This window comes from Symphalangus syndactylus, chromosome 2, assembly GCF_028878055.3.
Source record: "Symphalangus syndactylus isolate Jambi chromosome 2, NHGRI_mSymSyn1-v2.1_pri, whole genome shotgun sequence".
NCBI classification, from domain to species: Eukaryota; Metazoa; Chordata; class Mammalia; order Primates; family Hylobatidae; genus Symphalangus; species Symphalangus syndactylus.
Window position 1 is genome coordinate 86,188,296 of NC_072424.2, and position 22,952 is coordinate 86,211,247.

Consider the following 22,952-nt stretch of genomic DNA (forward strand, 5'->3'; position numbering starts at 1 on the left):
AAATATTTCTTAGAGCGAAAGCTAGAAAACAGCAAAAAGTATGAACAAAAAGTGTGAAACAAGATCAGATATTTCACTGACAGGGAATATAAATGGGTTGAGTTCCCTATTAAAAACTAAAACCTCTTCAGTGTATGTAAGGCCATAGCCAAATGATCTTTCTGCAGGTAATAATGATAAATTCTGAGCAAAATACTCTACACAACTATGTGAAGGTCCTGGAGAGTTAAAAAAAAAAAAAAAAAAGGCTGGCAGATTCTTGAGGAAAGACAACACTTGGAAGAATGTCCAGCATGGAGAGTTTCCTGTTTTTTATGATACCAGCCTCAGGGTAGGGTGAAGTCAGTGCTGCATTGATACCTGCTATTCTCATAGAAAATCCAGTCTTTCTGGCCTGAAAAACCAGATGACAGAGTTTGCGGTGAGAACTACTGCTGGAAAATGAGAAATGGATCCCAGAGAGAACTAGATTGGTATAGCCTGAGGTTCTGTGTGTAACCCCTGCCCAAATCTCAGACTGACTTCTGAACCATGCATTTGCAGGGCAGACTAACAGCTACCCAACTAGGGGTAGGTCCAGACCTGAGATCTGAGTTGCTGCCCAAGAGAAGAGTTTGTAGTTTGAATCCAAGCAAGATAATTTCCTACTAAAGCAAAAATATCAATACTCTTCAGTGAAGAAAATGAAATTCACAGTATAACATTCACAAGGTCCAGGATACTATCCAAAATTGAAAATGAGGAAAATGTGTCCCATTCTGAAGACAAAAAGCAGTTAACAGAGACTAACCCCCAATATGAACTGGATTAGCAGACAACTACTTTAAAGCAGCTGGGGAAGCAATTGCTGGGAAAGAGTGAGGTAAAGAAAATATGTTCGGAATGAGTGAAAAGACAAGAAATCTCAGCAGAGAACTGAAATCATAAAAAATATAAATTCTAGAACTATAAAATATAATATCTTATATAAAAATTCACTTGATGGGCTTAATAGCAGAATGGAGATAACAGAGGAAATGTTCAAATAACTTAAAATTATCCCATGTAAAGAATAGAAAGAAAATGATTAGAAGAAAAGAAACAGAGCATTAGGAATGTGAGGAACTGTGCAAGCTTCTAACATATTTCCAACTAGAATCCCAGAAGAAAAAGAGGGAGAGAATGAGGCAGAAAAACTTTTGAAAAAACAGTGACTGAAAAATTTCCAAATCTGAAACACATAAATTTATAGATTCCAGAAACGTAGTGAACTTAAAGCAGAATAAATTAAGCACACTTTAGTAAAACTGCTAAAAACCTAAGGTAAAGAGCAAATCTAGAAAGCAACCAGAGAAAACATGACACATTAAATATAGAGGTGTTGGGAACAGGCCCCCAAAATCTGGCCATAAACTGGCCCAAAACTGATCATAAACAAAATCTCTGCAGCACTGTGACACGTTTGTGATGGCCATGATGCCCACGCTGAAGGTTGTGGGTGTACTGGAATGAGGGCAAGGAACACCTGGCCCACCCAGGGCGGAAAACCGCTTAAGGCATTCTTAAACCACAAATGATAGCATGAGGGATCGATGCCTTAAGGACATGTTCCTGCTGCAGATAACTAGCCAGAGCCCATCCCTTTATTTCAGCCCATCCCCTTGTTTCCTGTAAGGAATACTTTTAGTTAATCTATAATCTATAGAAAAAATGCTTATCACTGGCTTGCTGTCATTAAATATGTGGGTAAATCTCTGTTTGAGGCTCTCAGCTCTGAAGGCTGTGAGACCCCTGATTTCCCACTCCACACGCTATATTTCTGTATGTGTGTCTTTAATTTCTCTAGCGCCGCTGGGTTAGGGTCTCCACGAGTGAGCTGGTCTCTGCCTGGAGGAACGATGATTGGGAACTGATGACTTCTGTTAGAAACTTTGGAGGTCAGAGACAGTGGAACATCTTTAAAATGTTGAGAGGAAGAAACCATCAACTTAGAATCTTATTCTAGAACTTCCTGCGAGAATGAAGATAGTAGCTCACACCTGTAATCCCAGTGCTTTGGGAGGCTGAGGCAGGAGGATTGCTTGGGGCTAGGAGTTTAAGACCTGCCTGAGCAACATAGTGAGACCCCATCTCTACAAGAAATTTAGAAAAAATTAGCTGGTGTGCTGGCAACATGCCTGTAGTGGGAGCTTCTCAGGAGACTGAGGTTGGGGGGATCACTTGAGCCCACAAATTTGAGGCTGCAGTGAGCTATAATTGTGCCACTGCACTCTAGCTTGGGCAACGGAATGAGACTCTGTCTCTCAAATAAATAAATAAATAAATAAAAGAATGAAGGCAAAATAAAGACATTCTAAGATTAAAAAGAAAAATGCCTCTCCTGGGCGCGGTGGCTCATGCCTTGTAATCTCAGCACTTCGGGAGGCCAAGGCAGGTGGATCACCTGAGGTCAGGAGTTCAAGACCAGCCTGGCCAACATGGTGAAACCCTGTCTCTACCAAAAATACAAAATTAGCTGGGCATGGTGGCTCATACCTGTAATCCTGGCTATTTGGAGGGCTGAGGCAGGAGAATCGCTTGAACCCGGGAGGTGGAGGTTGCAGTGAGCCGAGACTGTGCCATTGTACTCCAGCTTAGGCAACAAGAGTGAAACGCCATCTCAAAAAAAAAAAAAAGAAAAGAAAAGAAGAGAAAAATACCTAAGAGAATTTATCACCAACAAACCTGTACTACAAGAGATTCCAAAACATGTTCTTCAGGTAGAAGGAAAATGATGGATGGGTACTTCAGTGATGAAGAAGTAAAACACATCAGAAATGAAAATGGTTAATATTGGGGTAAATATAAGCACTAGTTTTGTCTCTTAGTTTCTTTAAAATGTAATTGATTTACGTAAAATTATAGTGTTGTCTTATAGAGTTTATACTGTATGTAGATATGATACATGTGACACCAGTAGCAGAAAGGGGGATGTTTAGATGGTTCTATACGAATGCAGTGTTTCTACATTTTTTTGAAGTGATGTGATATTCTAAGTAGAGCATGAAAAGCTAAGGATGTATATTGTAATCATAGAACAATAACTAAAATAAAGGCTGATAGATTAAATTCAAAAGGAATTTTAAAATGTATTCAAATAATTCAAAAAATGTAGGCAAAAAGTAAAAGAAGGGACAAAAAGAAAACCAATAATAAAGTCACGGACCTAAATATTAAATGTTAATGAACTAAACATTCCAATTAAAAGGTAGAGATTATCAGAACAAATTTAAAAAATGCCAAGAGACATACTTTAAAAATAAAGACACAGATAGATTGAAAGCAATTGTATGCAAAAAGATATAGCATCCAAACATAATGATAAGAAGGCTAACATGGATGTATTAGTGCCAGATTAAATAAACTTCAGGAAAAGCTGGGCTTCTCTTTCGCAGCAAAGATGGATTCTGAGGTGGATGGGCAGGTCAGCTTCCCAGGGTGGCTTCCCAAGGTGGTGGAGGCTGTGGCCACACCATGGTCTCAGATGCTGAGGCAGGCCTGTGTGACTGCCAGTGGGTAGGCCATGGTGAGTGGGGAAAACAGGCAGTTGTCCCCTCTGCATGCCCTGCACATACACCTGGGCTGTGGGCCCCACTAGCGGATGCTTGTGCAGGGCTCAGCCTTTCCCTCGTTGGTTTCTGGCAGCACTAGGCCTGTGTCCCTTACTTCTGGGCCATAGTGCTGAAGTTTGTCTTCTAGGGATTAGGTTGTAGATAAATCAAGTATTGTATGGTGGCTTGTGGAAGACAGTTTTGATTCTAAGATCAGTTCAACAACCGTTAGCTTCAGCTATAATCATTTATGATATCAAAAAGAAATATTTTCAACATTAAGGAATTGATTAAATGATTTTTAAGTTTTTTTTTCTTTCTTGTATCAAGGGACAAGTCATAGATTAAAAAATTTTTGACAGCAAGCCCTATCTAATTTTATAGTTGACAAATGTGTGCTATTATCACAAAGGAGAAGTCAGAGAAAGATGCTATAGACTGCGCCAGTTCATTCATACAATTTTTCTGTAGTTCAAAAACCACAATGTCTCACATCGTCTAGCAGCTAGAATTTTTTTTTTTTTTTTTAGTTTAAGAAAAGCAAAAGACCACAATGAACTTAAATGAACTCTTTAAAGAAATGAGTTGAATAATTCCATCCACTCACACAAACACCGCATCTGGTAGTAAGGCCTTTAGACTCCAAAGACAATCTAGAGGCAAAGTGGAAGCTATTGTTGGCTGAGCCTCAGTCGCTCATGCTTCATAATGAAATAGGTAGTTTTAAAAGTTAACAGGAGGATTCTGGTCACTGCTGTTAGTTTGTACATGGGTTTTGGGTCTTCTTCACACACAAAGGATTCCCAGAAATGTCTAAGTTTTGTTCTCTCGTTGAAGACTGTAGTTATGATGTTTAAGTCCATTGACTTCTATTATATAAAGAATCTCTGGTGCGAAAAACTACATCATTGGTGTTTGACCTTACTGAAAATAAATATGTAAGTATATGGATGGTGGTATTTTTGCAATCAAATTTTATGGAGCATTTTATAAAGAGAAAATTAGGGTCAGGTGCAGTGGCTTATGCCTGTAATCTCAACACTTTGGGAGTCCAAGGCGGGAGGATGGTTTTAGGTCTAACATTTAAGTCTTTAATCCATCTTGAATTAATTTTTGTACAAGGTGTAAGGAAGGGATCCAGTTTCAGCTTTCTACCTATGGCTAGCCAGTTTTCCCAGCACCATTTATTAAATAGGGAAATCCTTTCCCCATTTCTTTTTTTTTTTTTTTTTTGAGACGGAGTCTCGCTCTGTTGCCCAGGCTGGAGTGCAGTGGCGCAATCTCGGCTCACTGCAAGCTCCACCTCCCGGGTTCACGCCATTCTCCTGCCTCAGCCTCTCCGAGTAGCTGGGACTACAGGCACCCGCCACCACGCCCGGCTAATTTTTTGTATTTTTAGTAGAGACGGGGTTTCACCGTGGTCTCGATCTCCTGACCTCGTGATCCGCCCGCCTCGGCCTCCCAAAGTGCTGGGATTACAAGCGTGAGCCACCGCGCCCGGCTCCTTTCCCCATTTCTTGTTTTTGTCAGGTTTGTCAAAGATCAGATGGTTGTAGATGTGTGGTATTATTTCTGAGGGCTCTGTTCTGTTCCATTGGTCTATATCTCTGTTTTGGTACCAGTACCATGCTGGTTTGGTTACTGTAGCCTTGTAGTATAGTTTGAAGTCAGGTAGTGTGATGCCTCCTGCTTTATTCTTTTGGCTTAGGATTGTCTTGGCAATGTGGGCTCTTTTTTGGTTCCATATGAACTTTAAAGTAGTTTTTTTCCAATTCTGTCATTGGTAACTTGATGGGGATGGCATTGAATCTATAAATTACCCTGGGTAGTATGGCCATTTTCACGATATTGATTCTTCCTACCCGTAAGCATGGAGTGTTCTTACATTTGTTTGTATCCTCTTTTATTTCGTTGAGCAGTGGTTTGTAGTTCTCCTTGAAGAGGTCCTTCACATCTCTTGTAAGTTTGATTCCTAGGTATTTTATTCTCTTTGAAGCAGTTGTGAATGGGAGTTCACTCATGATTTGGCTCTCTGTTTGTCTGTTATTGGTGTATAGGAATGCTTGTGATTTTTGCACATTGATTTTGTACCCTGAGACTTTGCTGAAGTTGCTTATCAGCTTAAGGAGATTTTGGGCTGAGACGATGGGGTTTTCTAAATATACAATCTTGTCATCTGCAAACGGGCAACTTGACTTCCTCTTTTCCTAATTGAATATCCTTTATTTCTTTCTCTTGCCTGATTGCCCTGGCCAGAACTTCCAACACTATGTTGAATAGAAGTGGTGAGAGAGGGCATCCCTGTCTTGTGCCAGTTTTCAAAGGGAATGCTTCCAATTTTTGCCTATTCAGTATGATATTGGCTGTGGGTTTGTCATGAATAGCTCTTATGATTTTGAGATATGTCCCATCAATACCTAATTTATTGAGAGTTTTTAGCATGAAGGGCTGTTGAATTTTGTCAAAGAACTTTTCTGCATCTATTGAGATAATCATGCGGTTTTTGTCTTTGGTTCTGTTTATGTGCTGGATTACGTTTATTGATTTGCATATGTTGAACCAGCCTTGCATCCCAGGGATGAAGCCCACTTGATCATGGTGGATAAGCTTTTTGATGTGCTGCTGGATTCGGTTTGCCAGTATTTTATTGAGGATTTTTGCATCGATGTTCATAAGGGATATTGGTCTAAAATTCTCTTTTTTTGTTGTGTCTCTGCCAGGCTTTAGTATCAGGATGATGTTGGCCTGAAGGAATGGTACCAGCTCCTCCTTGTACCTCTAGTGGAATTCGGCTGTGAATCTATCTGGTTCTGGACTTTTTTTGGTTGGTAGGCTATTAATTATTGCCTCAATTTCAGAACCTGTTATTGGTCTATTCGGGGATTCAACTTCTTCCTGGTTTAGTCTTGGGAGGGTGTATGTGTCCAGGAATTTATTCACTTCTTCTAGATTTTCTAGTTTATTTGTGTAGAGGTGTGTATAGTATTCTCTGATGGTAGTTTGTATGTCTGTGGGATCAGTGGTGATATCCCCTTTATCATTTTTTATTGCGTCTATTTGACTCTTCTCTCTTTTCTTCTTTATTAGTCTTGCTAGCAGTCTATCAATTTTGTTGATCTTTTCAAAAAAGCAGCTCCTGGATTCATTGATTTTTTGAAGGGTTTTCTGTGTCTCTATCTCCTTCAGTTCTTCTCTGATCTTAGTTATTTCTTGCCTTCTGCTAGCTTTTGAATGTGTTTGCTCTTGCTTCTCTAGTTCTTTTAACTGTGATGTTAGGGTGTCAATTTTAGATCTTTCCTGGTTTCTCTTGTGGGCATTTAGTGCTATAAATTTCCCTCTACACACTGTTTTAAATGTGTCCTAGAGATTCTGGTATGTGGTGTCTTTGTTCTCATTGGTTTCAAAGAACATCTTTATTTCTGCCTTCATTTCGTTATGTACCCAGTAGTCATTCAGGAGCAAGTTGTTCAGTTTCCATGTAGTTGAGCGGTTTTGAGTGAGTTTCTTAATCCTGAGTTCTAGTTTGATTGCACTGTGGTCTGAGAGACAGTTTGTTATAATTTCTGTTCTTTTACATTTGCTGAGGAGTGCTTTACTTCCAACTATGTGGTCAATTTTGGAATAAGTGTGACATGGTGCTGAGAAAAATGTATATTCTGTTGTTTGGGGGTGGAGAGTTCTGTAGATGTCTATCAGGTCTGCTTGGCGCAGAGCTGAGTTCAATTCCTGGATATCCTTGTTAACTTTCTCTGTCGTTGATCTGTCTAATGTTGATAGTGCAGTGTAAAAGTCTCCCATTATTATTGTGTGGGAGTCTAAGTCTCTTTGTAGGTCTCTAAGGACTTGCTTTATGAATCTGGGTGCTCCTGTATTGGGTGCATATATATTTAAGATAGTTAGCTCTTCTTGTTGAGTTGATCCCTTTACCATTATGTAGTGGCCTTCTTCGTCTCTTTTGATCTTTGTTGGTTTAAAGTCTGTTTTATCAGAGACTAGGATTCCAACCCCTGCCTTTTTTTGTTTTCCATTTGCTTAGTAGATCTTCCTCCATCCCTTTATTTTGAGCCCATGTGTGTCTCTGCACGTGAGATGGGTCTCCTGAATACAGCACACTGATGGGTCTTGACTATCCAATTTGCCAGTCTGTGTCTTTTAATTGGAGCATTTAGCCCATTTACATTTAAGGTTGATATTGTTATGTGTGAATTTGATCCTGTCATTATGATGTTAGCTGGTTATTTTGCTCGTTGGTTGATGCAGTTTCTTCCTAGCATTGATGATCTTTTTTTTTTTTTTTTTTTTTTTTGAGACGGAGTCTCGCTCTGTCGCCCAGGCTGGAGTGCAGTGGCGCAATCTCGGCTCACTGCAAGCTCCGCCTCCCAGGTTCACACCATTCTCCTGCCTCAGCCTCTCCGAGTAGCTGGGACTACAGGCGCCCGCCACCACGCCCGGCTAATTTTTTGTCTTTTTTAGTAGAGACGGGGTTTCACTGTGGTCTCGATCTCCTGACCTCGTGATCCGCCCGCCTCGGCCTCCCAAAGTGCTGGGATTACAAGCGTGAGCCGCCGCGCCCGGCCTATGATCTTTACAATTTGGCATGCTTTTGAAGTGGCTGGTACCAGATGTTCCTTTCCACGTTTAGTGCTTCCTTCAGGAGCTCTTGTAGGGCAGGCCTGGTGGTAACAAAATCTTTCAGCATTTGCTTTTCTGTAAAGGATTTTATTTCTCCTTCACTTATGAAGCTTAGTTTGGCTGGAAATGAAATTCTGGGTTGAAAATTCTTTCCTTTAAGAATGTTGAACATTGGCTCCCACTCTCTTCTGGCTTGTAGAATTTCTGCCGAGAGATCCGCTGTTAGTCTGAGGGGCTTCCCTTTGTGGGTAACCCGACCTTTCTCTCTGGCTGCCCTTAACATTTTTTCCTTCATTTCAACTTTGGTGAGTCTGACAATTACGTGTCTTGGAGTTGTTCTTCTCGAGGAGTATCTTTATGGCGTTCTCTGTATTTCCTGAATTTGGATGTTGGCCTGCCTCGCTAGGTTGGGGAAGTTCTCCTGGATAATATCCTGAAGAGTGTTTTCCAACTTGGTTCCATTCGCCCTTTCACTTTCAGGTACACCAATCACACGTAGATTTGGTCTTTTCACATAGTCCCATATTTCTTGGAGGCTTTGTTCGTTTCTTTTTACTTTTTTTCTCTAAACTTCTCTTCTCGATTCATTTCATTCATTCGATCTTCATCACTGGTATCCTTTCTTCCAGTTGATCGAATTGGCTACTGAAGCTTATGCATTCATCACGTAGTTCTCGTGCCATGGTTTTCAGCTCCATCAGGTCATTTTAGGACTTCTTTACACTGGTTATTCTAGTTAGCCATTCGTCTAATCTTTTTTCAAGGTTTTTAGCTTCTTTGCGTTCGGTTCGAACTTCCTCCTTTAGCTCAGAGAAGTTTGATCATCTGAAGCCTTCTCTCAACTCGTCAAAGTCATTCTCCATCCAGCTTTATTCTGTTGCTGGCAAGGAGCTGTGTTCCTTTGGAGGGGGAGAGGTGCTCTGATTTTTAGAATTTTTAGCTTTTCTGCTCTGTTATTTCCCCATCTTTGTGGTTTTATCTACCTTTGGTCTTTGATGATGGCGACGTACAGATGGGGTTTTGGTGTGGGTGTCCTTTCTGTTTGTTAGTTTTCCTTCTAACAGTCAGGACTCTCAGCTGCAGGTCTGTTGGAGTTTGCTGGAGGTCCACTCCAGACCCTGTTTGCCTGGGTATCAGCAGTGGAGGCTGCAGAACAGCGAATATTGCTGAACAGCAAATGTTGCTGCATGATCATTCCTCTGGAAGCTTCGTCTCAGAGGGGTACCCACTGTGTGAGGTGTCAGTCTGCCCCTACTGGGGGGTGCCTCCAAGTTAGGCTGCTCCTGGGTCAGGGACCCACTTTAGGAGGCAGTCTGTCCTTTCTCAGATCTCAAACTCCGTACTGGGAGAACCACTGCTCTCTTCAAAGCTCAGTTGGAAATGCAGGAATCACCCATCGTCTGCGTCGCTCATGCTGGGAGCTGTAGACTGGAGCTGTTCCTATTCGGCCATCTAGGAACCCTCATTACACCACAATTTCTTTATCCATTTGTTGACTGATGGGCATTTGGGCTCGTTCCGTATTTTTACAATTGTGAATTGTGCTGCTATAAACATGCGTGTGCAGGTATCTTTTTTGTATAATGACCTCTTTTCCTCTGGGTAGATACCCAAGAGTGGGAGGTAGATACCCAAGAGTGGGATTGCTGGATCAAATGGAATTTCTACTGTTAATTCTTTAAGGAATCTTCACAGTAGTGATTGTACTAGTTTACATTCCCACCAGCAGTGTAGAAGTGTTCCTTTTCTACCGCATCCACACCAACATCTATTATTTTTTGATTTTTTGATTATGGCCATTCTTGCAGGAGTAAGGTGGTATTGCATTGTGGTTTTGATTTGCATTTCCCTGATCATTAGTGATGTTGAGCATTTTTTCATATGTTTATTGGCCATTTGTGTGTCTTCTCTTGAGAATTGTCTATTCATGTCCTTAGCCCACTTTTTTATGGGATTATTTTTTTTTTCTTGCCAACTTGGTTGAGTTCCTTGTAGATTCCGGGTATCAGTCCTTTGTCAGATGTATAAATTGTGAAGACTTTCTCCCAGTGTGTGGGTTGTCTGTTTACTCTGCTGACTGTTCCTTTTGCTGTGCAGAAGCTCTTTAGTTAAGTCTCACCTATTTATCTTTGTTTTTATTGCACATGCTTTTGGTTTCTTGGTCATGAAGTCTTTGTCTAAGCCAATGTTTAGAAGAGTTTTTTTGTTGTTATCTTCTGGAATTTTTTGGATGAAACATTTTAAAAAGCCATCCAACAGAATGCATTCCTAGAGGACGCATTTTTTGGTCCCTCAACTGCTTCTGATGTCTTTTCTCACCTAAAAAATAATAATAATAAAAATACAGCGTACAGTACGAGGCTCAACATTGTAGGAAGAGACTGAAAGCCTGCCATTGTTAATGTTGTTTGCAACTGGTGTAGGTGTTCTGATGATGCTACTATGCTGCTTACTTACCGTGAACACATTATTTTTTATTGTATTAATGATATGTCATATTTTTTCCTGTTGAGTACTTATATGTGAATAAGTATAAGAAAATGATTGCTGTGCTTGCTTTGGAAGCACATATATTACAATTGGAATGATACAGAGAAGATTAGCATGGCTTCTGCACAAGGATAAGTTTTATTTAAAAGATGTAAAATTTTTTAAAAAAGAAAATGATTGCTTATTGGTAGCATATAAAGACAGGAATGATGGTGATGCTTAACAACCACAGATTGTCCTCATGGGTGGCAGAGATAGTGATACCTTCGCTTTCTGATCATTAAATGTACACAGTCTTTGTTTCATGCACAAAATTATTAAAAATATTGTATAAAATTACTTTTAGGTGATGTATGTAAGTTATATATGGAACATAAATGAATTTCGTGTTTAGACTTGGGTCTTACTTATTATGATTTGTGTACAGTGGCTGGCAAATTGTGTAGCTTCTAGTAGGTGTTCTGTAAATCTTGGTTCCTTTTTTTATTTATCTGTTGTCTTCAGCACTCGTTTCAGTGAAGTCATAGTAGAATTCATCAGTGTGTGTTGAATTGAATATCAAGCTATAATATACTATCAAATGGGTATATTTGATGAGCTGTACTACCTACAGATTTAGTAAAATGTTGTTTGAACTTTAGTTCTTTTAAAAGAAGCTATTTCAGCAACAGCTGCTTAGTCTATAGGTACTCTTTTAGTCTGTAATACAATAAGAATCTCCTAGAAGGATAAATCAAATTGGTTCCATGAAACCATAAAATTATTGTGTGATAATTTATAGGAAACCTCCTTTAATGACATGTTTTAAAAGTTTTTCTTACTCTAAATCAATATGTATATATATAAATAAGCATTATTCAACTTCTTGGTTTGACACTTGGATTTTCAAGGAAAAGATCTGCATATCCATGTGCATCTCCAAAATATTTATTTAGGTACTTGTAATTACTTTAAAAATCTTCTTTGCTTGTGTTTCATCTGTAGGTATTATAGCTATTCACTGTTGAGAATTTAGAGGTACTTATACCATTTTTTACAAAATGAATGTCCTGCAATTCTAGTATTCTGTTTTATATGACCAAGTGCTCATTTCACTCTGTTTAGAAATCATGAAGGAATCATAGTCAAGAACTCCTGAATTTTAAAATAGCATTTAGTAATGACAAATGTTGATATAAATGTATTATGAAATCTTTATGTCTAAGAAAAATAATATTAAACAGCTAATATTAAAAATTTTGGTGGCTAAATAACATTTCAAGAGATGGATGTATTGCGTTGATAATTAGCATGATATTTGAATTACAAAAAACTCTTCAATTTAATGCATATGGTCCCTTTTCACTTGTGTTCTATAAAAACCTAAAGGTTCTTAAGCCAAATGATTTCTGTTTAGAATTCTGTTTAGAATACACTTCTCAGAGCATATAGTTTTGGATGATATATCCTTGTAAAGCCTGATTTTTTAAAAAGTTCATCCTTTAAAAAATTAAGTCTCTAGGACTTAAAGGCATTGGTATTCTACTTTAACTTTGTTGATGAGTGGAAACCTTTTAATCAAGAATATTACAAGTGGGCCTTTACATCTCTCATTATCATTAATGAACTAAAAGGTGCATGCTTGTTAAACTACATCTCAGAGCCTTATACATCCGTAAAAAAGATGTTATTCTACAAGTAGGACCAAAGTGTTACCTTAACATAGACGAACTTTCATTAGTGTAGTATCTTAGTTTTAATTCTATAACATTGTGCTCTTTAATAATCACTAATGATATGTATGGCTTTTTTCCCAATAAAATTTTTAATGGACTTATTGAAATATATTTGACATATAATAGGCTGCACATAGTTAAAGGATACAATTTTTAAAATACTGTCATATGTGTACCTTCATGAGACCATTGCCACAATAGAACATTTCCATCACCCCAAAAAGTTTCTTCTTGCCCTTTTCTCTCTTTTTCTTCTTCTTTCTTTCTCTCTGTCTTTCCCCTTCCCCTCCCTCCCTCCTTCTTTCCTTTTGTTTCCTTTCCTTCCTTTTCTCTCTTTTCTCTTTCTTTTCTTTCCTTTCTCCCCCTCCCCTCCCCTCCCCCCTCCCCTCCCCCTCCCCTTTCCCTTCCCCTCCCCCCTCTCCTCTCCCTTCCCCTCCCCCCTCCCCTCTCCTCCCCTTTCCCTTCCCCTCCCCCCTCTCCTCTCCCTTCCCCTCTCCCCTCCCCTCCCATCCCCTCTCCCCCCTCCCCTCCCCTCCCCTCCCCTCCCCTCTCCTCTCTTCTCCTCTCCTTTCTTTCCAGAGTCTCACTCTATTGTCCAGTCTGGAGGGCAACGACGCAGTCTTGGCTCACTGCAACCTTTGCCTCCTGAGTTCAAGTGATTCCCCTGCCTCAGCCTCCCAAGTAGCTGGGATTACAGGCATGTGCTACCACACCCGGCTAATTCTGTTTTTTTTTTAGTAGAGATGGGGTTTCACTATGTCGGTCAGGCTGGTCTTGAACTCCTGACCTCAGGTGATCCACCTGCCTTGGCCTCCCAAAGTGATGGAATTACAGGCATGAGCCACCATGCCCGGCCTTGCCGTTTTTTTCATCTGTCACTACCAAACCTGTCGTCCCTTCCCCAAGCAACTACTGATTAGCTTTCTGTTGCTGTAGATTTGTTTGCATTTTCTAGAGTTTTATATAAATGGAATCACATAGTATGTACTCATTTTTTTGGTCTGTCTTCTTTTACTCTGTGTACTTGTTTTGAGTTTCATCTATTTTGCTATGTGTATGAATAGTCTATCCTTTTTATTGCTGAGTAGTATTTCATTGTACAGATATGGCACAATTTGTTTATCCATTCCCCTGATGACGGATATTTAGATTTCTTCATGTGTTTGGCTATCCCAAATAAAGCTGAAGTTTTTAGCTTATTTATGAACAAACCTGCTGTAAACATTGAGTATGTTTTAAAAATTGTCTGATTTTCCATTTTTACCACTTCCCACAATCATGACTATCAACTCTTAACATACACCAATGTTTTTATCCACCTTCCTCAGCAACTTGGCAATTAGGAAAGACTGAAAATATTTAACATTAAACCCATTTCCTGCATTTTAATCCTTTTACTCATTAGAGGTATTTATTATAGGGAAGAAAAAAATCTCATTTTGAATCTTGAAAATCTAAATAGCCTGGCCAGCATTATTTTACTTTTTATGACATTCCTAAATAAAATTTTTAAATATACAAATTGAAACCTGTAGTTTTTAACTACCCAAAAAGCTTATGCAGATACTTTGCTTACTATAATGATGTTATGATGAATCTTTTCTAAAGAGAATAAATGTTTCCTAATGACCATATTTTATTTCCATAAGTATATGTGGCATTTGAAGTCTATCATACTTATTGAATTTTCTCTAAACAAGGAAATATGGAAAAAATCCCATAATGCCATACTTTTTAAAAAAATTGAGACACATAATCTAATTTGTGTTTTTTATTATTGAAAATTTTTTACTATTCCTTTTTTCTTTTTTTTTTGAGACGGTGTCTCACTCTGCACCCAGGCTGGAGTGCAGTGGCACTCTCATGACTCACTGCAGTCTCAACCTCTCAGGTTCAGGTGAGCCTCCCACCTCATCGTCCTGAGTAGCTGAAACTACAGGCATGTACCACCACTCCAGCCTAATTTTTCTATTTTTTGTACAGACAGAGTTTCACCATGTTGCCCAGGCTGGTCTCAAACTCCTGGGCTCAAACAATTCACCCACCATGGCCTCCTAAAGTGCTGGAATTTACAAATGTGAGCCAGCGTGCTGGGTCTACTACTGTATCTATTTTCATAAAATTTAAAAAATCTCATAACTTTGTAGAATGACCTTGAGGGAGGGAGGGAGGGAGGTAGAGAGGGAGGGAGAGAGAGAGAGAGAGAGAGAGAATGGAGTCTTGCTCTGTCACCCAGACTGGAGAGCAGTGGCGCTATCCAGCTCACTGCAACCTCGACATACAGGGTTCAAGCAATCCTCCTACCTCACCCTTCCAAGTAGTTGGGCCCACAGGTGTGTGCCACCACACTGGGCTAGGTGTCTTTTTTTGTTTGTTTGTTTGTTTGTTTTGTAGAGATGGGGTTTCCCTATGTTGCCCAGGCTGATCTTGAACTCCTGGGCTCAAACCACCCTCCTGACTTGGCCTCTCAAAGTGCTGAGATTATAGGCATGAGCCACCATGCCCAGCCTGTAGAATGACTTTTAAAAGGAATGTTTATATGAAATAAAATTTCAACCTCCATTTTTTAAGAAAAATATTCAGAGCTTAAAACTTGTCCCTTTTCATTTGTTTGTTCTTGACAATACGTATGTTTACATGTATGTGTGTGTAAATATACATACACTGTGACAGTTATGTATTTTAAAAAACATGTTCCTAAGGCAATAAATACTACCTGTTTGTGATATAATTGCATTATATTTATAGCTTATTAGGAGTTTTTAAGAAATAGTTTTAAAATTTTCTGTGGGTACATAGTAGGTGTATATCTTTTTTTTGTTTTGTTTTGTTTTGTTTTTGAGGCAGAGTCTCACTCTTTTGCCCAGGCTGGAGTGCAGTGGTGCAATCTTGGCTCACTGCAGCCTCCACCTCCCAGGTTCAAGCTGTTCTCCTGCCTCAGCCTCCCAAGTAACTGGGATTACAGGTACTCGCCACCACCCCCAGCTAATTTTTGTATTTTTAGTTGAGATGGGGTTTCGACATGTTGGCCAGGCGGGTCTTGAACTCCTGACCTCAAGTGATCCACCTGCCTCAGCCTCCCAAAGTGCTGGGATTACAGGCTTGAGCCACTGCACCCAGGCCATGGTAGGTATATATCTTTATGAGGTATGTGAGATATTTTGGTACAGGTATGAGATTATTTGGTAATATTCATATCATGGAAAATTGGATATACCATCCTCTCAAGCACGTATCCTTTGTATTACAAACAATCCATTATACTCTATTAGTTATTTTAAATGTACAATTAAATTATTATTGAACTATAATAATTCTGTTGTGCTGTCAAATACTAGGCCTTTTTCATTCATTCTTTTTTGTTTTCGTTTGTTTTTTGAGACAAAGTCTTGCTCTGTTGCCCAGGCTGGAGGGCAGTGGCATGGTCTCAGCTCACTGCAACCTCTGACTCCCAGGTTCAAGCAATTCTCCTGCCTCAGCCTCCTGAGTAGCTGGGATTACAGGTGCACACCACCATGGCTGGCTAATTTTTTCTGCAATCTCTGCCTTCTGGATTCAAGCAATTCTCCTGCCTCAGTCTCCCAAGTAGCTGGGATAACAGGCATGTGCCACCACACCTGGCTGATTTTTGTATTTTTAGTAGAGACAGGATTTCACTATGTTGGCCAGGCTGGTCTCGAACTCCTGACCGCAGGTGATCCACCCGCCTTGGCCTCCCAAAGTGCTGGGATTATAGGCGTGAGCTCTGGCTGATTTTTGTATTTTTAGTAGAGATGGGATTTCACCATGTTGGCCAGGCTGGTCTCAAACTCTTGACCTCAAGTGATCCGCCCACCTTGGCCTCCCAAAGTGCTGGGATTACAGGCATGAGCCATGACGCCCCGCCTTTTTTATTCTTTCTATTTTTTTTTGTACCCATTATCCATCCCCACCTTCCCCCATCCCCCACTACCCTTCCCAGCCTCTGGTGACCATCCTTCTATTCTCTGTGACTTTAGTTGTTTTGACTTTCAGATCCTACAAATAAGTAAAAATATGCGGTTTGTCTTTCTGTGCCTGGCTCATTTCACTTAACCCAATGACCTCCAGTTCCATCCATGTTGTTGCAAGTTCCATTCTTTTTTATGGCAGAATAGTACTCCGTTGTGTATAAATAACACATTTTCTTTATCCATTCATCTGTTGATGGACACTTAGGTTGCATCAAAATCTTGGTTATTGTGAACAGTGCTGTAACAAACATGAGTGTGCTGATACATCTTTGATGTACTGATTTCCTTTCTTTTGGATATATACACAGCAGTGAGATTGCTGGATCATGTAGTAGCTCTTTTTTCAGTGTTTTGAGGAACCTGCAAACTGATCTCCATAGTGGTTGTACTAATTTACATTCCCACCAATAGAGTATTGAGGGTTCCCTTTTCTCTGCATCCTCAGCAGTGTTTGTTATTCCCTGTCTGGATAAAAGCCATTTTAACTGGGGTGAGATGATACTTCATTGTAGTTTTGATTTGCATTTCTCTTATGATCAATGATGTTGAGCACTTTTTCTTATGCCTGTTTGCTATTTGTATGTCTTCTTTTAAGAATGTTTATTCAAATCTTTTGCCCATCTTTTAATCGGATTTATTAGATTTTTTCCCTATAGAGTTGTTTGAGCTTCTTATATATTCTGGTTATTAATCCCTTGTCAGATGGGTAGTTTGCAAATATTTTCACCCATTCTGTGGGTTGTCTCTTCACTTTGCCAGCTGTTTCCTTTGCTGTGCAGAAGCTTTTTAACTTGATGTGATCCCATTTGTTCATTTTTGCTTTGGTTGTCTGTGCTTGTGAAGTATGACTCAAGAAATTTTTGCTCAGACCAATGTCCTGGAGAGTTTCCCCAATGTTTTCTTACAGTAGTTTCATAATTTGAGGTCTTAGATTTAAGCCTTAAATTTGTTTTTATTTTATTTTTCTATAAGGTGAGATAGGGGTCTAGTCTCATTCTTCTGCATATGGATATCCAGTTTTTCCAGCACCATTTAATGAAGAGATGGTCTTTTCCCCAATGTGTGTTCTTGGCACCTTTGTCAAAAATGTGTTCACTGTAGGTATGTGGATTTGTTTCCGGGTTCTCTATTTTGTTCCGTTGGTCTATGTGTCTGTTTTTGTGCCCGTACCATGCTGTTTTTGTCTATAGTTTTGTAGTATAGTGTGAAGTCAGGTATTGTGATTTCTGCAGTTTTGTTATTTTTACTCAGGAGAGCTTTGGCTATTTTGGATCTTTTCTGATTCCATATAAATTTTAGGATTGCTTTTTCTATTTCTGTGAAGAATGGCATTGTGATTTTGGTGGGGATTGCATTGAATCTGTAGATTGCTTTGGGTAGTATGAGCATTTTAACAATATTGATTCTTCCAATCCATGAATACGGAATAGCTTTCTATTTTTGTGTTTGTGCCGTCTTTAATTTCTTTCATCAATGTTTTATAGTTTCTATTGCAAAGATCTGTCACTTCTTTTTTGTTTGTTTGTTTGTTTGTTTTGAGACAGAGTCTCACTCTGTCGCCAGGCTGGAGTGCAGTGGCACGATCTCAACTCACTGCAACCTCCGCCTCCTGGGTTCAAGTGATTTCCCTGCCTCAGCCTCCTGAGTAGCTGGGACTACAGGTGTGTGCCACCACACCCCACTAATTTTTGTATTTTTTGTAGAGACAGGGTTTCACCATGTTTGCCAGGATGGTCTCGATCTCTTGACCTCGTGATCCGCTTGCCTCGGCCTCCCAAAGTGCTGGGATTACAGGCATGAGCCACGGTGCCCGGCCATCTTTCACTTCTTTGGTTAATTCCTAGGTATTTGATTTTATTTGTGACTGTTGTAAATGGGATTACTTTTTAAATTTGTTTTTCATATTGTTTACTGCTGGCATATATAAATGCTACGATTTTTGTTATGTTGATTTTGCGTCCTGCAACTTTACTGAATTTATCAGTTCTAATAGTTTTCCTTTTTTTTTTTTTTTTTTTTTTTAAATACTGGGCATGGTGTCGTGTGCCTATAGTCCCAGCTACTGGGGAGTCTGGGGTGGGGTGTGGAAGTATCTCTTTTTTTTTTTTTTTTTTGAGATAAGGTCTCACTCTGTTGCCCAGGCTGGAGTGCAGTGGCAAGATCTTGGCCCACTGCAGCCTCTGCCTCCCAGGCTCAAGTGATCCTTCCACCTCAACTTCCTAAGTAGCTGGGGCTACAGGCACATGCCACTACACCTGGCTAATTTTTGTATTTTTTGTAGAGATGGGATTTTGCCATGTTGCTCAGGCTGGTCCTGACCTCCTGGACTCAAGGGATCCACCTGGCTTGGCCTCCCAAAGTGCTAGGATTACAGGTGTGAGCCACTATGCCCAGCCCTCTTGTGGAATCTTTAGATTTTTCCAAATATAAGCTTGTATCACCTGCAAACAAGGATAATTTGACTGTTCCCCTTTCCTTTCCAATTTGGAAGCCCTTTATTTCTTTCTCATCTGATTGCTTTAGCTCAGACATCTAGTACTATGTTGAATAACAATGGTGAAAGTGGGCATAATTTGTCATGTTCCAGATCTAAGAGAAAAGGCTTTCAGTTTTCCCCCATTTCATATGATACTAGCTGTGGGTCTGTCATATATAGTTTTTATTATGTTGAGGTCTGTTATTTCTATACCTAGTTTTTTGAGGGTTTTTATTATGAAGGGATATGGAGCTTTATCAGATAATTTTTCAGCATCAACTGAAATTATTATATGGTTTTTGTCCTTCAAAGAATGGAGTTTTAATTTTTAGGCAATTTCATTTAAAATGACTTTTTAAAACCTTGATATCAAATATATAATATAATTTGCATTATATATAAATATATATTTTATATATAATATAATATATATTGTATTATATATAATATAATATTATATATTGTATTATATATAATATATAATATATTATATATTGTATTATATATAATATATAATATATTATATATTGTATTATATATAATCTATAATATATTATAATATATAATATATTATATATTGTATTATATATAATCTATAATATATTATATATTGTATTATATATAATCTATAATATATTATATATTGTATTATATATAATCTATCATATATTATATATTGTATTATATATAATCTATAATGTATTATATATTGTATTATATATAATCTATAATATATTATATATTGTATTATATATAATCTATAATATATTATATATTGTATTATATATAATCTATATTATAAATTATAAAAATATATATAATATATAATATATTATATATAAATATATATTTATATATAATGCAAATATATATAATGCAAATACATGAGCAGTTCTATTGATGTATTTTCTAAAAAGGCTAATCTTATTACACAATGTTTAATTCTTTTTTTCTTTTTTTTTTGAGACAGTCTCGCTCTGTCACCCAGGCTGAAGTGCAGTGGTGTGATCTTGGCTAACTGTAACTTCCACCTCCCTGGTTCAAGCGATTCTCCTCCCTCACCCTCTGAGTAGTTGGGCTTACAGTTCCCATCACCATGTCTGGCTAATTTTTGTATTTTTGTATTTTTGGTAGAGTTGGGGTTTCACCATGTTGGCCGGGCTGATCTCGAACTCCTGACCTCAAGTGGCCTCCCCAAAGTGCTGGGATTACAGGCATGAGCTACTGAGCCCGTCCAAGTTCTTTACTAAGAATTTTTATTATAGATTGAGAAAAGGAGAGAATTTTTTTTCCTAGTAGAATTCTATATATTCAAGTATTAAATGCTTTTACATATCTAATCTTCTCATATTGGGTTATTGATTTTGAATTTTAGAAGTGATACCTTCCAAATTCTTTTATTGCCTCTTATTACAGTTTAAAGCTAATTTGATTGAATACCTTTTGATCTTCTTTCTGTGGCTGTTAATTTTTTTCTTTTATTAAAATTATAATAAAGTGTGTGTAGGACCCGAAGAGAAATCAATTTTGGTCTTTTTTTCTTTTTGCTCCTTTATCTTTTTTTTAATCAGTAGAAAGCTTTATTTGCCAGGCTAAACGATAAATTAACATCATGATTTAGGCTAAATAAAAAACTAATATCATTTTTTTCTTTCAGATCTCTATAAAAATGGACTCCAAAGAGCTAACTTTGTACCATTCATAGCAGTCTTGAAGGTAAAAACAAATCATTTATTTGTGTTTACTGACTAAGATCATACTTACTGATAATCAAGGGCTTTAGTAGGATTGTCTTGGTCTTGGCATTCAAGCAGAATTTATTTTGGCATTTATATAGTAATAGTCACGGTGGCTCAGGCCTGTAATCCCAGCACTTTGGGAGGCCAAGGTGGGCGGATCAGAAGGTCAGGGTTCAAGACCAGCCTGACCAACATGGTGAAACCCCGTCTCTATTAAAGATACAAAAATTAGCTGGGTGTGGTGGCATGCACCTGTAATCCCAGCTACTGGGGAGGCTGAGGCAGGAGAATCATTTGAACCCTGGAGGCAGAGGTTGCAGAGAGCCGAGATCGTGCCACTGCACTCCAGCCTGAGTGACAGGGCGAGACTCCGTCTCAAAAAAAAAAAAAAAGACTAGCCAGGGCAACATGGCAAAACCTCTTCTCTAGATAGTAATAGTCAAAGACACTAAAGGAGAAAAGAATCTTTTGATATAGTATTCATCCATGTGTACACTGAAAAAATTACAAAATATAGTCTAAATTATTCTCTAACTGAAACATTGAGTAGTTTGCATTTTATAAATTTTAAATTGAGGTATGCTCATAAATATTATAGTGGAAGATTTAAACTTATACATTTATTTCTGAAAAAAATGTTTAATGTTCCCTGTTTCCTTCAGGTTAATGGCCATTATTAACATGTTTTCCCAGCTATTAAAGTTGCTATTCTAGAATAGCATTATTACAAAAATATTCTAATATATTTAAATGTGATTGCCATCAAGTTATGAAATTATGTCAAGTTGAGGCACATAAATAGTTTAAATATTTGTGTGTATCATCACTGCATAGAGTTTAAAATAGTCTTCATTACAATATGATTAAGAATAAAACAGCCTCCTTTTTTACTATTAATTTTAAGTAATATTTTACATGATTATTTAATGATTTCACATTCTGCCAATATTTATTGAGAACCTACTATGTACAATGTGTTGCATTAGGCATAATGGATAATAGAATTATGAACTAAGCTGTTTTTCTGGCACATTATTTATAATCTAGTTGAGGGTGTAAAATATATAAAAAATCCCTATAAGAGAAAGCAAAATTTGCCAAAATATAATTCCCACAATTTTAGATAAATACTTTCTTCCCATGCACATCAATGAATCTGAATAAAGGATAAAGTATTTTTTAAAAATTGAAACCTTAAAAATTCTTACCCAAGAAGTGTTAAAATATTTTACCTTCAGACATTCTAAAGGCATAATCAGACAATCTTTTTGACGTGTACTTTGGTTGGAATTATTGTTGGTGCCAAACTTTATTCCCTATGCTATACTTAGGAGAATTCAAACATCTGTTTCCTTGACCAATTTTAGGTTCCCAAGGATTTTAATTTCTCGGAGATATTTATAGATGTAGGAAAAGTACTTTTGGAAGATTTATGCTGTTAGTAATTTTTTTCCCTTTATATTCACGCTTTGCATTTAGGGAGAACATAGACTTGCAACGTTTTCTCCATGCTAGGAATCCAAAGTAATATGGTATACACAGATACCAAAATATAAAGAGGAAGCTAGGAAAAATAGGTGCTAAAAATAGTGTCTTCATATAGCATAAAATACACAAAATATAAAAAGAGAAGTCTCAGAAAGAAACAAGTTAAGGGGTTCTGAGGGAGAAACTTTGTAGCTGTACTTTTTTTTTTTCCTCCAAATATTTTGTTGTTGTTTTCTTTGGCCAGTAATTTGTCATACTTCAATATATAATAGCAGTATTAATAGGCAAAATGAATAGTAACAATTTGAAAGTGAACATGAACTGAGAGGTATAATATACAATTTAAAGTTGAACATGGACTGAACTTCCCAGGAAACTAAATATCAGATTAGATGAGAAAAGGTCTAAAATGTCTAATTTATTCAAGAGACTTTTCATATATGACAAAACATCACTGAAATCAAAACTAGAGCTGGTTTCTCTGAAGCTTTTCTGTTTGGGCATATAAAGTTTCTTTTGTAAGGAAAGATAGTTTAATATTAACTTAAGTGACATTTTGCCTCTTCACAGATGCTAGTGTTACTTCTTCATTCTGGCCTAGCTGAGAGAAAGGTATAGCAAAAGTCAATCTTAAAACAAATTGAGAATCTTAGTTTAATAAAAAGAAATTATTATAAACAAGATAGAAATTTGTTGAGGAAAAAGTACATTGCAAAATTCATTTTAAAAAATGTTCTCTATAAACCAAATAGTTACAAGTTTGTAATTCACCACAGAAGCTTGTGGTTTGTTGCTTGGGATATTGAAAAATAAAAAAACTTGTATAAGCTCTTAGTAAAGCCTGCTTTATG

At 37.8% G+C, this 22,952-nt stretch overlaps 1 protein-coding gene and 1 non-coding gene across 7 annotated transcripts in view; both read left to right on the plus strand.

Moving 5' to 3' along the window:
• Positions 1-22,952, plus strand: part of AFG1L (AFG1 like ATPase) — a 237,418-nt gene that overhangs the window by 91,417 nt on the left and 123,049 nt on the right. For 5 of the 6 annotated variants that reach the window (XM_055260677.2, XM_055260662.2, XM_055260685.2 and 2 more), the window contains exon 7: positions 20,532-20,590. The exons of the other annotated variant lie outside the window; for it this stretch is intronic. In XM_055260677.2, the coding sequence (XP_055116652.2) occupies positions 20,532-20,590 (59 nt within the window). The remainder of the gene's footprint in view (positions 1-20,531; positions 20,591-22,952) is intronic. 6 annotated transcript variants of the gene reach the window in all.
• Positions 10,751-10,855, plus strand: LOC129477623 (U6 spliceosomal RNA). The gene has a single exon (XR_008655821.1). It is a non-coding gene; the product is annotated as a U6 spliceosomal RNA (small nuclear RNA).